Raw genomic sequence first — 17,306 nt, forward strand, 5'->3', positions numbered from 1 at the left:
TATTTAGATTATAAGCACTTTGAGACAGGAACAATCTCATTGTTCTATGGTTTTACATATGAGTGCGATCCTTCTTTATGACAGGCGTTCCTAGTCATTATGGTTATTAGAATAATTTGTTAGAACCTGTTTAGGACAAGTTTGACAATGAAACGTGGATCTTTCTTGACTGAGAGATATATATACATACACACACACACTCCCCCTTTACATACACGTATATCTATTTAGCCGTACTCCAAGTTTACCTATACCACAGCCTTTCTACCTACCTCTTCCTACTGCATGAACATATGGTGGTGCTGCTCCCCGTATCTGGAAGCAAAGTGCTTCAGGACAATCTGGGATTTTAATAATCCTGCAGGAAAATCAAGGAGAAGAGAAACCAGCATTCTACGTTAGGCTGCCAGAACTCTGGGCAGTTCTAACAGCATCTTTCCCTGACATTCACAACTGTGTTTTGGATTAAAGATAACACCCACATAGTTTATAAATAAATAACAAATAAGTAGACCTGAAGAAATCATCCACTGCATCTTCATTCTCCAAGGCAGAGAATTAAAGTTTGGCACTTCCAAATTTATTACATCTTTAAGTGAATAACACAGGACAGAAACTTTCTATGGTATTCATATTCCCTTTCATTTCTAGGCAAACTTCAGCGCAGCTCTGCTGACTTATACCAGTTGAGGATCTTTTCCATTAAAAAAAAAAATAGGCTGCACAAGACATCCTGGACTAGAAGTTAGCATCAAGTGCTCACTGAGACATTCAATTGTATGGCAAATTCTGGGATTACACAATCTAATAATGCCTAAGACATTAAGAGAGCCAAGCTTCACCATAAGATACAACGGACCGAAAAACTGTAAGGGCTGATATTGTTAGAGTAGTCCAAAAATAAGCCAAGCTTTCAAGGGGTGGAAATTGCTCTCCCTTGGACATATAATAGTCTGAGAAGCTTCACACCTGAGACTGACAATCCTTTGATTCAATTCTGTTTGTAAACAAGGAAGCCAAAAGTTAACTGCAGTATAAAGAGTATACATCCTAACTTATTCTAGAAGCACAAGGTTCATCACTGAATGCAACCTGTGACTCTTGTATCACTCATTTATGTAATTTGTTTTCCTATTGAACAGCTTCTGCATAGCAAAGTGTTTAGAGTTTTCGCTACAAATTGTAGAAGAAATGCTTAGTAATTGACATTTCTAGATAATCTTCTCTGTCTGACCATCTTGGCACTTACTCTTTTGATTTGGTGGCTACCAGAAGCCTAAGTGGCCTTCGTGAGCAGAAGGACTGGTTTAAGATGGTTTCCACTTCCGAAAATGGGCGTAGAAATATTAAGTCCTCATTGATGGAATAGATTTTTCTTCCTGTCTGCAGGCCAGCCATCTGCAAATTAAATTAACACCACTGAATACTTAGGATCATTGGCAGCATCTCTGACAGTTCAGGCACCAAGGTTCAACTGTTCTCTACTTACGGACGTTCCTAGGATTACTGTCATATGGAACATTGTATATACAGTGTTTGTTCATCAAATCTTTTGGCAGCCACCCTTAAAGCTGTCTGCATTTACAGAAAACAAAGATTTCACCAATATCTGTATAAATATGCCACATTATTTTGCAACGGATATATCTTTGTACTTTTCTGCTCCATTATTTTTTAATAGGAGACTACTGAAAAAGGAGACTATATAAAAAAAGGGGTGGGCAGAGCTAAAAAAAAATAGGGGACTGTTATAGACTGGCTACGATATCCAGTGAGATAAGGAAGTGTGACTTCCCACAACTTACAGCTCAGGCACAGGGAGCCAAGAACAGTTTTCAACCACTAGCCATGCAAAACCCATCTACACCTAGTCATGTAAGTAAATGTAACCTGTTTTTAAGTAGTGTTAAAAATCTATTCCTGCTTTAAGCGAAGTACTGCCCTTCATCAGCCTAAAAAGCCACAAGATTTTAATTTTAATTCCTAGCTTTTGCATGTAACTTTAGTTATTTGGTCATGGCCACAGAGGAAGTCAGAGACCGATCTGATGACAGACTTGAGATCCCCTATTCCGCCCACTGGACAATAATCATAAACGTACCTCTTGATGATCTGTACCAGTTAAAAGGTGACATAGCAGCATTTAGACTAGGTGTTAGGATATCAAGGAAATACAAAATTCCCTTTAATGGAGTAAAAAGAAAAAAAAACCCCACCTCCATTATTAACCCTTCCAGGCTAGAATTACTTCCTAGCGCTGCAAGTTACAGCAGATGGGCTTTCTTCTAAATGTGACAAACTGTTTTCCTATTCTGCCTGGAATCCATTGACAAATTTCTAGACTTGGAAAAAGGAGATCTAAACAGTACTACTCCCACATATGAAATCTGACCTGTTGCAAAAATGATTCTGGAAACGTAGGACTGGAAAACCCTGCTGACTGTGTCTACGCCTGGCTTGGCTTTTCTTAAATATATTTAGTGGTCTGAAAGTCAGAGATCAGTTTACCTACAAAAACCTATACTTTTTTTGCTCAAATCAAAGCTATTAAAAGGAAAAACTACAAAGTGCTCTCCTTGATTTAAATTCCCAAGCTCGCTAGAGTTGACAACATCCTCCTGTGTACCTGGAAATAACATTTTTCATCTTTTTTAAAAAAAAAAAATCTCTAAAATGGATAATAGGGGTAAATAGCAATAGATATTTTAAGGTAGAACTTGACAAACTTTGGTTTATAATTCAATGGAAATGTTTCCACTATTTGCACTTACTTATACTGATGAATTTATTAAAAATGAATAATTATTATATAAATTATAAAAATGTCTAAATTTATGAAGTCATCATGTTTTAGGCCTGATTCTCTCAAAGTAACTCATGCACTTAATATATGTGCAATTAGCTAAACTCTTTGCATACCAGATATCATTCTACCTGGGGGTGACCTCTTTATATTCCTAACTTACTGCTTGTGCATACGGGACACCTACCTGCACACATAATCATAGCAAATCCATGAATGTTTGAGGTACAAAGTCACATACTAAACTCTACAAACTAGCAATTTTCAAACAAAAATCTGCTACTCTACTGGGATATAACTAACCAGACCAAAGAAGATTAGACAGCATGTGTCTGAGTAAAGACCTACAGTGTCACTGAGCTTCTGAATAACGGATGCTCCTTATGACAATTCAATGCAGTTGTCTGGATTCAGGCCATGTTTTTTCTGAAACGCCAGCAGCTTGCTATTTGCTGTTCATCTGCATGGTCGTTGGCAGACTGGCTGCTTGTTGAACGCGCCCTGTTCAAACACTAGATCTCGGCTTGTCAGTTGGCTGTTCAGAGTAAGACAGCAACCACACCTCCCAAATGGATAATTTTTCTGACTGTTGCTTCCTTCTGGAAGAGTATCATTCAACCACCAGCTCCAGGTTTAAAACTTGTGGGAATAAACCCAGCTACAATTAACCTGCAAGTGAGCTGGGTTAGAAAGGAACATTGACTTTCTGATTGTCCTTCTGAAGGCATGCAAACTTGGAACAGGCATGGGATGTGCCACAGACCAACTGCTGCTGTATGATTTTTTGGTGACCCTCCGTCTAGGTGAGCTGAGCAAGCGTTAATAGTCACAGGCAGCTGCTGCCAGGAGCATGGGGGCAAAATTTGCAGATGCAAGAGTCTCAGGCTGAGCGCTGCTCGTCATTCAGGATCAGAAAAGGAAGCGCATGAGTAGTGCCCTCTAGGGCACTATTCTATCTAAGGGCCAAAATGGAGAAGATGAACGCACACACACCAGGCAAAGAGTTCCCGAACTGCAGTTCAAGTACCCCAACAGTACAGGAATTTGATGTTCCAGCAATTCTTTTCTTAACAACTTTTAAACACATTTGGGAGCTCCTTCTGGCATAGGCAAATCTAACAGCTCACAAAACAGTTGCTAAAAAACCTTGAGAAGAAAAAAGACACTAATAACAGAAAGAACAATGCTTGGCAACTCTGATTTTGAATGAAGACCCCAAAGACCGTTGTTGCGCATGCGCGAAGTTCAATGCTGTGTGCTGCCACAACCTACGCGTGACAATTTTTTTCCAGGTATACTAGGAAAAAAGAGATCACAATCCCAAACTCAGACAGAATGTGTTATTCTTGAATAAATCCATGCAAGTAATAGATTTGTTTCCACTTCACTGGTGAACCTGGAATCTTACTCTGGCCTAAAGTCTGACAATCCTTATGAATGCAATGCTCTGTGGTAGGTAGGCACTGTGAAGCAAAGCTGCATGTCTGAATTTTTGCCCCTAAAGAGTGTGACAGCAGGCATAGGGTCTCTAAATGGCCTACATCTGCTAAGCCACACAGAACTACATGCGGGATACCTTTCTAGTACCACAAAGCAATTAAAACCAGCCTAAAACGTAATGAAACGTAGTACTGTTGGTCCTCAGGTCTTTCCAGAATGAGCTGACAGCCCTCTGGTTCAGAGATGCACATTTCGGTTTTTTTTTTCTGGAGCAATATTTTAAGATCAAGTTGAAAAGACAGGCTCGTGGTCACAGATAGTTTGTCTTAGAAGATCAAGAAAAAGATTCCGTATAAAATTGTGTGCCTCCGTTGCCTTAAAACACAACGAATTTGCAGGATGTTCCACAGGCATCCAGGCAAAGAAAGGACAGAAGGATTATCTGTCAGGCAATGGTTTACAGCAGAGGTTTAGCTTAATAAAACTTTTTGCCAATCTAGAATCTTGATTTTGAGCATGAGGTAGAGCACAGGATTGGTTTCTTTGGTGACCATGAAACAAATGAGAATCAGCAATACTGAAATAATTTAATTCTAAATCTTGAGTTAAAAATTCCTTCCCATTTGACTTTCTCAACTTGCCAAAATCAGTCTGTCCACTTCAGCTGCTTGCACTGGGCCAATCACCCAGTAGGTATCTGTAGCCTAACATGGTGACCAACAAATGAACGTGGACATTAAAAAATTCTGTGATGGTTGTCCTGGACTTTTAATTAGAAGTACTGTCTTTGTGCGGCCACAATTTACTGTGAAACCCTAGACAAGTCATTTAGCGCTCTCTTATCTCCATAGGTGCTAACAGGCACCTAAGTAGCTTTTAAAAAACTCGTCTTTCAGTCTGTCTGTGCCTTAATTCTGTAAATAGAGGATCACACTGTGTTATCTACTCAAGGGTTTTGTATGGATAAACAAATAATTATTAAATACCCAGATCCTATGACATTTGGGCCATCTGTGTGCCTCAGAGAAAAAAAGCAAATATATTCTGTAGAGCTCTTGAAAAATACCAGGGAGAAAAATGAGTGCATGCTCTTTAAGGAAAAAATACAAATCTAAAAATATAGATTTCACTCAAATAAACCTGTTTCTCATTGAACATCTTTGCTATCCCTCAACAATGTTACTTTTCCTCCCTTCTCAAATTTATGTTGGTAATGAACCTGAGGTACACTATCGTCACGCAGAGATACTGCTGTTGTCCCATCACTTATCAAAAATATTCAGCAAGTCACCCAAAGGTGCAAAAACACTTAGTAATATATGGAAACAGTTTATTGCCACAGGAATTGTAGAAGATACCCCGTTTTCTGCTAGCTGCCTTTAAAATGAAACAGACCTTAAAAGGATGGTTTTGTACCTTTTCAAAGCACCAAAATATTCTTAGGTACCAAAACAAAAATATTTATGAATGTCAGGTCGTACCTCTGCAGAAGACCCTCGTCGAACTGACTTGACCACGATTGCTTTGTTCTTTTCTTCCATGTCAAATCCATAGTCATCCTCTTCTGGTAAAATCTTAAAAAGAGCACAAGGTAATGCCTCACAAATATGGACTTAGCTGAAAAGCCAAAGGATGGAGATGAGAAATTGGACTTTTCATTGCAAGCCACTGTTGACATAGACGTGTACATCTTAGGGAAAGGGACTATTAAGTCATTTGGTCTGATCTCCTACATAACATAAGCCATAAAATTTAATCTAGTTATTTCTGCATTGAGCCCTTACTACACTATAGCAGAATTTCCAGACAGTTGTCCAGTTATGATCTGCAGTGTTTAAGAAGTGAAGAATCTACTTCCAACCCTTGCAAGTTTGTTCCAATGGTTAATCAACTCTTCTATTAGAAACTGCATTTGGTTTTAACGTCTAGCCCTTCATTCTTCATTAGATCTTTCACTTTCAGGTTACGGAATTCATCAATATTCAGTATTTTCCATTGGTGAATGTACTTACTTAAATACATCCCACATACCCAATAATGAACAATCTGAGTCCGTCTTAGCTATCAGTTTCAGATAATTTGGGGATCCCAGGCCTATTTCTTATAAATAATACTACATGCTACATCATAATAGCTGGTCTGCTGGCTCAAATTATGGATGACCAGCGAGAGAACAGTTTCTGACATCCATAGGTCCTTCCTCTTAGACAACAGGCATGTAAGCCTTGTGTTAGGAAAAAAATACATGTGCTCAGTTTGCACCTTTCGTGGTTGACAGAAGACTTGGTAGTTCTTGCTTCTGAGAATCTGCTTCCTCTTATCTGCATTGAGGTCACACAGACCTGCCTTATAAATATTTTTAAAAATCATATCAATCATGGCAAATATATGTTTCACTCATCCTTTTCTAGTGGTTTATTCACAATGAAAAAAAAAGCATAACAACTCACTTCCCATTTCAAAAAAGTAAAGCAAGCCTGGCCACTGGTAAATGGACAACTGGAAATTCTACTAGATGAACATCTCACATTTGAGCAAACACTACACATTTAAGAACCACCTGATAAATTACTGAGAATTAGGTCCTTGATTCTGATGATTCCTGCGCTATTTTAAAATACTGTCCTTTTTTGATTGAAGTCAATGTCATCAGCCCATGCACTTTGACCTTTTACAGCTGTTCACCTCAGAAATATATTAAAGAAATAGAACCATCCTTTCCTGCAGGAGCCATACAACCATGTTAAAATAATGCATGACATAATATACCTTCAGGGAAAAATCCTCATCAGATGACATTCAGATTAAACGATGGACAGGAAAGTAAAAAGACTGAAAGGTAAGTTTGCCATTCTTAGACATTTCTAACAAAATATCTTCAAAAGCAACTCTATTTATGCACGTTTAATAAAAGGACAGATTAGAAAAATGGGTATATTGCTGGTTAAATTTTTAGCGTTGCAAGTGTTTCAGCCCAACACATTATGTACTTTTATCACTTCACATTTGGGATTAAATAGAAAATTTCTAGGATAGCTCTCCCATCCTATTCTCATTTTACATTTGAGGAGACTGTTCAGTTTCTTTTGTTGGTTTTTGAAATCGTATGTGAAAAGATATTTAAAAATCTGGAGGCTTTGATTTGCCAAACTTAAGAAGCTAGCAGCTACACAAACTTACATGACCTCTTGGGTGCAGCCACCACTACTACGTATGAAGATCTTTTATATGCTATAATTTTTAATAACCTACCTTTCTCTGTTCATTAGTACTGCAAAAATGCATTGTTTGAAAGGAAAGAACCAAAATACTTTTAAGAAGCCCCAAGTGCATCAACATTAAGAACTTTATCACCACATTGTAAAGAAAGAAATCTCACATTCTGAATACTGACGCTCCTGTACTGGAGATACTCGCTTATGAAAAGGTAGGCTATGGATAATACTCCATATGCAATACTTGAAGGCTATGATTCATTCTTTATTACAAAGTAGCAATACCTTGCAATTCCACTGCTGAACACCATTCTTCCCTAAGGAGTCCAATGCAATTAACTAACCTGCCACCTACAAGAATTATTTCTGTGCCCTTGAAATCCAATCAGTTTTTTTAATGTAAGGCAGCAGCTGTTTAATATTGAAGGACAACCATGTTAAGAAAATGAGATCGTATGAGAAATAAGCATGTTTAACCAAAACCAGAGGGCAGATGTAGTCGGAACATATGCAAAAAGAATTTTGGCAGAGATGGGGGCAGAGAGCGTGAAGAAGAAAAGCTCTGCACAGAATTGTCTATTACACCTGTACCTGTTACATTAATGAAGCATTTCTGGCATGTGGGTCACAACGCGCATGTGGTACCTCTCCATTTCTCCCCCTTTCTCTATGAGGAGGATTATGGAGTCAGGAAACGCTCGTGGCGTACGGATGCTCAGTGCCTATGAAGGGAGATTTGACAGATTTCCAGCAGAATGAAGATGACAGATGTGAAGCAGCTTGATGCTCAGCTATGGGGTAGCTTCCAGCATTGCATCATGCTAATGTCATGAGAGCATGACTTTAATGCACAGAGTATAGAGTCTGGTTTACCCACCACACTTGCTGATCCCTCAAACTCCATACAAACAAAGGGCATTGGGATGGGCACTAAGAGTCCCCCAGTGAAGGTGGTGAAGGAACTGGATCCATTTTACTCTTGGCAGCCTCCCCAGGCTGCTCCTGTTGTTCACGCAGAAGCAGGAACTCTCAGCCGAAACTCCTGGGGACATCAGCAGCAGAAGAGGCAGCATAGCAGATCAACCACCATTTCCTAAACTAGGGTCCAGGATTCGCATCCTTCTCTCACAGCCTTCCCTACAGCTCCCCATCATAAACTCTCCTCTGTTCGACACACTTTAACAGTCTGATTTGGTTAGGAATTTCTTAAGGAGCAGTGACTTCTCCAATAATGTCAAGTCTGAATGCTTCACAAAACTGATGAGGTTTCTGTGGCCCTTAGCAGCATTCATTTGAAGAGAGCTATCTTTCTGCCACCTCATCTCTTAGGTTGTTCCAGTCTCCCCAGCCTTTCAAAGTCCAAAGCTCTGGGGCACTAAAACCAGATTTGAAAAGACAAAATTTCTTTCCCGTGGGAAGCTCCAGAATCTAAGCCACCCCACCACTATTATCTTTAAAGGTATCTTTTTCCATGTTAGCAAAACAGGCTTAATATATACAATATGACTCAAGGTTTCTTCTGGTTTGTGAGCTTTGCAATTGAGCACTGAAATGGAACTGTTCATTCTGAACAGTGAAAGATTTACAGCCTAAAAGATGTTTTTTCACTTCAGAGTTCACTGTAATTTTTAGTACCCAAATCCACTCAAAGCCCTTATCTGGCCAGATACACCTGGATGATAGATGCCTCTTGTTACTGGCTTGCCAGCCTGTCTCCTTGGGAGATGAGATAAATCCTTAGAGGATGGGCTCTTATAAGTGGCTCTCTTCCCAGCAGTGTTTTCAATGATTTGAATCCTTAAGCTACAACAGACTGGTACACTAGTATAATGAAGAACAAAGGGAAATATCTTTTTTGCTCTCTCTCTGCTGAAATTTTGCAGAATTAGGTTGTTTTATATAAGCACAACAAATCATTCTCCTGGAATGATTGAAGATAGAAGAGATTTTTATTAAGCACCAAGCATGGCTTTATTTGAGTAATACAAATTACTATTATTTATTCATAGTTGTAGATGTATTTATTCTAGGTGAAACAGCAGTAGCAAAGCCCTGTGAATAGATGATATTTAGCATTCTAGTTTTCAGATGGTAAACTGAGGTATGGAGTGACTTAAGCTCTTGCTCAGACCACACAGTGAGTTCATGCGAGAAGTTCAATTAAAACCCAGGTAGCCCTGACTTCTGTGGTCAAACCATTGGCTTTCACTGAATATGCTACAGTACTCAGGCCCCTGTATGAGTTGAATTCCAGGACATGCCACAGCCCTGGCTGTGAACTGCACTGGGACATGGCAACTACTGTCTCCTGTAACCACCGCAACACTACTGAGAGTAAGAAATATGGGATACTCTGGAAGAATGCAGGAGATATCAGAGGTCTGGAAAGGTTTAGACTTAGGGTCCAGATCTCCAATCCAGCACAACTCTTTTGAGAATGCTATGTAAAACGTACACAGGCATCATCTTCAGAAATCGCTGGAAATGCTTTTCTTTTGAGATCGGTTAAGTGATGCACTAGAGCCTTCTGGGGACTCTAGCACTGTGTGTGCATTAAACCTCTTAGGCAACTTTGATGGAGGTCCATCTCTACAGGCAACTAACCTTGTCTGATATTCAGCTCCAAGCTACCAGCTTTAATTTGTGTTGTGGTTGGCTTGGGCCAGCAAGTAGAGGTGCTTATCAGAAGTTAACAGCAGACTGCAGTAACCAAGTCACAATGCTTGGAGTCAATCCAAAATCCAAATTCTCTTCAACTACGCATGGAATGTTGTGTATTTTTTCAGTTTGTCAAGATTTATGTCCTTCAATGAGGAACAATTGCACAAATACATGAGTATTAAATTTTGTTTGGAGCACTTTTTTTCAGAGTGAAAGCACTTTTTTCTCTGGCATTTCTAATGATGTATTTGTAAAAGCTTCTGTTCTTTTCTGTTTTCAAGGGCAAGCTCTCCTGTGATAGAGCAAACTTAGATGAAGGGGGTAGGGGAAGCAGTGCATTATACAGCTAGGGTTTCATGGCCGTAGAAAACATTTCAAAAGCCAGTGCTGAGGAAATCCCATTCAACTTCCTATGGTGGGATCAGGGGATGGGAAGGATCAATGCTCTATCATGAGTGTGAAGAGGCAAGTAGAGACATTCCACAGACAGCAAAGCCTCTGGATTCCAGCTGCTCATAATTGCTAAACACAGAATAACACAGAAGTCAGGCACTTTTTTTTTTTACATAAGTGTAATGCGTTTACTGTACTGCTATTTGTGGGATCATCTTTACAAACATTCAGGGGACTGCTAATTTATTTGTGAAAACAAGGGCAACTCCTAACTTCAGCCTGAGTACTACTAATTTGACAAAAATCTGTGCCCTCTTAAGTAGGAGGTTTCTTATTCAGCGTGTGCTGTTACTTTCAGATTGTTTACTTTTTGAAATGGGACTGTATTTTGACAGAGGCTGATACACTTCAGAACTACAATAATACTACTATTAAAATATATTTTGTCTTGATAATGTAGAAAATTAAAAATACCCGAACAATGGCAGTTCCCACCAACTTACGTGATACTGATCTCCGAGTGCTTTGCAAATCACAATTAAAAAAGCCCACAGTGTGTGCCACTTTTAGCCGCTTCCCTTTATCCAACAACTCTCCATGAGGAGAATCATATTAGCCTGACACTCCAGTCTCTCACACTGGACACAGAGAAGAATAATTTTGAGGGGCCATGGTGCTTTAAATATTAACTCTGGCCATTCAGACACAGATTGGTCTCCTGGGAGACAAGACAACAGTGAGACAGTGAAGTTTGTGTGAACCACTGGAAAAATTTTCCCATATAATGGGAATGGACCTCTGGTTCTTTTCCAGCAAATCTGCTTTTGTAGTTTCTGACCCAAGTTTTTATCCTGGCCCTACATTCTGCCAGTGTTCAAAGAGAGAAAAAGATGGACCTGGAACCACTGGCAGTAAACAAAGATCTCGGAACAAAGAGTTTGCATCAATCCAACTATCAAGTGCAAACAGCATTAGAATAATGCCAGAACAGTAAGGACTGTGATGGCATTTAGTGATGTGGGAATGTGGAGATAACAGCAATGTTGCAAAAGCACAAATATATTTGAAAATTATTTCCATAAACAAAGTAAAGCTGATACTTGAGCCAGTAATGCAGGGCATATTCATATCACTATAGACAATGATGTCCTGAAATATCTGTGTTCTTATCAGTCTTTTAACTTGCATCTGAACCTACCTCACATATAAGGGTGTTTAAACTGTGTTTAAACTGTGTTCGAACTTGATGGCAGACCTCTCCCAAGATAGGAGTGCCCATTACTTTCTCCCTCCACCATACCATCACTGTGGTGCCCGCTCAGCAAACTCGAGAAACATATGGTGCCTGCAAAGACAACATCTCAGCTCCAAGCTCACTTCCAGACTCTCTCAAGGGCTTCATGGGAATAGAAAGAGGTTGGGCTGTGAACTGGATGAAAGAGTCATATGAGTCTCCTCTTTTCTCGAGACCAAGCAGAAATAGGCAGAAATTTACTTGTATTTGCACATGTGTGTATATGTGTGGGTTGTGAAGTCTAAGCTCCCAGGTAGGGCAGGACAGTCACATGCTAGAGAAGGGACCCTGCAACAGTTTTCCCTTGCTACTAGAATAAGCTATGTGGTTTGCCCAGCTAGAAAAGTTGAGCTACAGAAGTTGGAGCTCTACAGCAAAGTAGCTCAAGAATTAGTATTTATGCAGTGAAGAAAAGTCTAGCTACAGGTGCAATTCCCTATTTCAATTCTGCTCTATTATAATTTTCCTTCTCGTTCTCTGGTATAAAACCACACCAGTTTCATAGAAACATCAAGGTTTAAATTAACATATTTCTTACCAGAAGACTCTTTCCCAGGATGTTCTCCACGAGCTTGAAATCATTACGTAATTGTTTGCTCTTGGAACTGGTGCCTTCCATCTCCTCATCAGCATAAAAGCGGAAATACAAGGATTCATCCTTAAATTCACTTTTCTCCAGGACTGGAAACAATATATATGAAATACATACATACATTTACACAGACAAAGAGAGAGAAACAAAAAAGAAAGTTAAAGGAAACCCTAAACATTTCCCCAGTCTCTACAGAACAAAGACCAGATGCATCCCTATCAGTCAGTTGTTCAGCGATCTAATTTTAAGCTCCAACGTGTTTTAGGGATATACTTTTCTTCACAGTGCATAATGCTCATGATATATTTGACCTCCCTGGCACGTAGAATGCATATAAAATGCAGAAGATCCTCTCAGAAGAAAGACACTACTCAATATCTTATGTTCCTTTCCCATGTCAAAATTAATATGGTAAAACTATAAAAGGAGCAAAGAGGGGTAAAATGGCTGTTTAAAGGTAAGTGAGATGGCTAAATAAACTAAGGCTTTTCAACGTAAAAAGGAACTGAGAAGGAAATAAGATCTATAAAATTCTGGAAGGTGTGACAAAGTTCTTTACCATGTTTTCAAATACGAGACCTGGGGCTTCAAATAAAAGCAGCAAGTGACAATTTTAAAACCTGAAGAATTTCATCATTCGACATCTACTTATGCAAAGGAACTCCTTGCCAAAGCACGCTACAGAGGCCAGAAGTTTACATGGGCTGAAAACAGATCAAAACCATTATAGAGAAACAATTATTCTTACAGTCTTACCAAGTACTATGCAAATTCTCTATCAGTTATTTATAATAATCTGCTCTCAAAAACCCTACTCAAAATATGAAGAGCAAATGTTATTTATGACTACAACTGGATCTTCCATTGGACAAAATACGTTCTACTCCTAGGATTTTTTTATGTGCTCTTTGATACTGATACAGATGTGATTTGTTTACTTTCCCAGTTTAGCACCAGCATCACTGAGGATGGATGATGTCTAACTTGGCAATTTGGCACTTCAGATTTGGACACTTCGGAGATTGTGCTTGTTGTCCAAGTGGCAAGAACTAAGCAATTTTACATTGTAGCTGACATTTCTTGGTGATATTTCAGGACAGTACTTGGCTTGTGCATTGGTCTGATGGCTCTGAGAGAGATGCAGTGAAAAAACATTCCCCTTCTAGCTTGTCTAATCACTTCACGGCTCATCATAACTATTGGCAAGGGGATTCACTTGGGAAGGTATTAGGGTTAGACATTTTGTATAAGCTTGAAGACTACTTTTTAGAAGGACCTGCAGGGATGCCTGCAATTGTATACATGCAAGTATGTATGGCACAGCCTACAGAAAAGGCATTTTTCAGTCAGTCAGCTAATCTGACTTAAGTAAGAGCTCCTTTAATTGGCTGTGGGAAGTAATATTGATGCATTACCATGATGCATGAAGCCGTTATTGCAGAGTCCAACACCCAGTGCGACACCTTCCTCCCGAGTCTGACAGTCTCCCTAGAAACAAGAGGATAAATATTACACCTCAGACAACTTCCTAAGTTGAATTATTCTCCTTCCCCACCACATAGCCTGGGGCTCTGAAATTAGCAGGATGCTTTTGGTAAGGAACAATAGCAAGAAATTAAAATAGCTACCCTGTTGTCCAAATCCCATTCATTCCTATATATAGCATCTCTTGCCTCCTACAGGAACTAGGAGGACAAAGACCAGGATTCTGGAAAGCAGCTGTTTAACCCACAAAGGGACATAATATTATCTCAATGTAAAGACTCTTTATTTGTAGTCATAGTGTCAAACCCATTAGCCACAGACAATAAGACTCAGAGAGAGAAGTTGAAAGATCTTATCTATGTTCAACCAAAGGGAGAAAAACCTGAGTAAACCCAGTGTATGTGATCTCCAAAGGTCAGAATGATTAAAACTGCAGTGGCATTCTTCTCTTACACAGCAGACCTATGAACAGACTTCAGTTTCTCACTACCTGAAGCCTTGAGTGTAGTATTTCAAAACAGGTACCAAAGGTGACTTGCAAATTTACCTAAAACGACAGCATTAAGTTTTGCATCTACAATTCAGCTAAATAAAATAAATGCCTAGTTTTCTCTATGTATCTGCTAATTTGCATGACTTTACAAACATGCTGGTTATACTTTTTAGGCAGACATATAAGTTCTAAATAGTGCTGGTAAAAATCATCAAGCACTATTGGTCTTACCCAGATGAAAAACATTGTTAACGCTGGTCACTTGACGCAAGATTACCTGCTTCTCAGTACCCAAATGGGCACAAAAGAACCTGAGGTCTGATATCTCACTAAGAGCAGTCGGTCAGCTCATTCCATCAGGTAGAGGACCTGCTGCTCTGGCAGAGGAGCAATTTCAGTGTATTACTTTTAGTCCTACTGGGTTAGAAGCTGTATGCTACACAAGTATTACACCTTCTTTTTTCCCCTCCATCTGGAAAACTAGATATCCTGAGGCTCAGGCAGCAACTGCAGAATAGCATACTGACTTTGTTTTAATCAAATCAGCTTGCAGACCAAGAGCGCTCTGATCTTGTCAGCAGATCATCAGTCCTGCTTCAAGTTAAGGAAAGCTGTTAAGTTGTTAAGGAGAGCCGTAGCTATTTGCCAGGCAAATATCGGCAAAGAACATTGTTATGGTGTAAAGATGCTATTTAAATACAGGATAAAATGGGATCAGCTCTTGCCAATCAGCAGCACTACTGGATCTTGTTGAAGAGACTCTCTCAGAGGAAAAAAAGGCCTGACATTTACAAATTAAGACCTGAATTCTGTTGTCTTGGTAGGAAAAAGGCCAAGGCAATTCTGGAGGAACTGCATGATTATGTAATCACACAAGGAAAGCCTAGAAAAAAGCTTTAATAAACCTGAAGCTTAGCTTTTATTATAAACTAATTTCAAGTCTTCATACATCTTGCCTCATTTTCAACATCCTGTCATGCAACAATTCTCAACATTCACTTTGTGTTAATTTATGAGATAAATGGGTAGTGTGTTTTACAGAGGCTGGGACTTAAAAATCTAATTCATGCTTTCAAATGTAAATAAACTGGAGGAGAAATGCCTTCTAATGTTACTCTCTTAGCCTTTAGTAATCTACTTTTGTTTTAGGCAACAAAACCTTTGTGTAGGAAGGCTCTAAAGCAGACTTGGCTACTCCTGATGATGTTAACTTGGCCTCAAAACATTCCCCTAGCAAATCAGCTTTCCCTAATTATAAAATATAACTTAGAATAGATCACTTCAGCTCACCTGTAAGTACTTCTAGATGTTATATAGCAATTTGTACAAATACAATGAAAGCAGTAACAAAAATCTTAAGAAAAAAGAACCACTTACAATCAACAATCTTGACAGAACTTGTCTCATAACTTTTCATACAGAAATTAGATGTGAAACTAGATACAGTAGTTTTGACAAGATAATTTAGGTTTATTCAAATACAATCACTGAATTTGAATAGGCAGAATTATAGAAACAGTTTACAGTCAGTACCATAGTGACGAATCATGTCCAGAGCACACTATGACTATCACTACTGCCACCATTATTATTATTGTTGTTGTTGCCTAGTTCTGGTAACGATATGATGTCTAAAGCCTGCATCATGGTCCATGGCTGATTGTTTTGAGATGCGTAAGCCCAGTAATTAAGATGGTCTCTGACCTAGATTGTTTACAACCCACATGCAGGAGAAAAGAAAGCAGATAAACACAGGTAAGAACAGCAACCACAGCGCATTTAAATATTTTGTTAATGTAATGGAAAAGGAGAGTTTTAAGATTATGAAGAGGGAAGGAAGCCTAAAGTAATACAATGCACAGAGGTGCAATATATACTGCAGTACGAAGAAGAAAGGGATAGCGGGAGGGATGGATGAATTGAAAGAAATAAGAGAGCAACTGGAGCAAAAGAACTTTACCAGTAGGTTTCTACTTTGCATTTGTCCCTTTACTTTCATTCTACCTTTCATGAAATTGCCATTTTAAGATTTTTAGACTTAGAACCAGGGATTCAACTGGTAGTGTGTCATCACAGAATTTCTGGGGGTCTGGATATACATCTTCCGCCAAATGAGAAAAGTACTGTTTTTGTGGCAGTGCAGTCTTTTAGCGCACCCTCAGTAGCACCTAAGATTCTGTGAAGTACAAGAGCTCTGACGTTTATAAGTGAGGCCGGTGTTCCTCTTTGTTCTCAGCCTACTGGCACACATGTACACAATATAAATTGCAGTCTCTTCTATATCTCCATATCTGGCTTTAGTACATTCTGGTTCAATCTTAACGTCAAATTCAGTAAACAGGAGAACTAACAGCATGATTAACCTCCCAGAATGAAGAGAAATGGGGAAGGAAATGAGCTACCTTTTCCAGACCAAGAGATGATGTTTTACCTTGCTATCTGAGTCTTTCTGCTGCCTACAGCTCTATGATTAACTATTATATTGGCCAGATTAGCCTGATTACATCTCTCTTCTTTGGCCAAAGCAGACTCCCTCCCCCCCCCCCATATCTTTCCATGAGTAAGACCCCATTAAATCACATATATCTGATATGACAACCTCAGTACTAATATCCTCGCACTCTTCTATGCTCTTAACAGGAAAACAATTGACTACTTCATTCTCATCCAATTATTTGGCACAGAGCAACCTTAAATCGTATCAATCTTATTAACATAGGAAGATGTCAAATGCAATTGCAGGAAACATTTCTGAAGGACAACATCCCTGCTTGTCAGAGGCCTGATTCTCATTCAAACTAGCCTCCCTTTATGTTATTTTGGCAGTGTAGCACTTATTGTGATCGTGAATCAGACCATCATTCATGACGAAACCAGAATGCGCATTTGAGTCTATGATGGTGAGCAAAATGGCATGCTCTCCCTTTAGA

At 39.1% G+C, this 17,306-nt stretch overlaps 1 protein-coding gene across 2 annotated transcripts in view; it reads right to left on the reverse strand.

The window, feature by feature from the left end:
* The window catches only part of PREX1 (phosphatidylinositol-3,4,5-trisphosphate dependent Rac exchange factor 1), a 178,082-nt gene that overhangs the window by 31,957 nt on the left and 128,819 nt on the right, over window positions 1–17,306 (reverse strand). For both annotated transcript variants that reach the window (XM_064465159.1, XM_064465158.1), the window contains exons 15-19: window positions 13,814–13,886; window positions 12,345–12,487; window positions 5,725–5,817; window positions 1,250–1,398; window positions 273–358 (exon numbers count right to left, since the gene is read on the reverse strand). In XM_064465159.1, coding sequence (XP_064321229.1) covers window positions 273–358; window positions 1,250–1,398; window positions 5,725–5,817; window positions 12,345–12,487; window positions 13,814–13,886 — 544 coding nt within the window. The remainder of the gene's footprint in view (window positions 1–272; window positions 359–1,249; window positions 1,399–5,724; window positions 5,818–12,344; window positions 12,488–13,813; window positions 13,887–17,306) is intronic.

The sequence above is a fragment of the Phalacrocorax carbo genome, chromosome 14 (genome assembly GCF_963921805.1).
Source record: "Phalacrocorax carbo chromosome 14, bPhaCar2.1, whole genome shotgun sequence".
Lineage (NCBI taxonomy): Eukaryota > Metazoa > Chordata > Aves > Suliformes > Phalacrocoracidae > Phalacrocorax > Phalacrocorax carbo.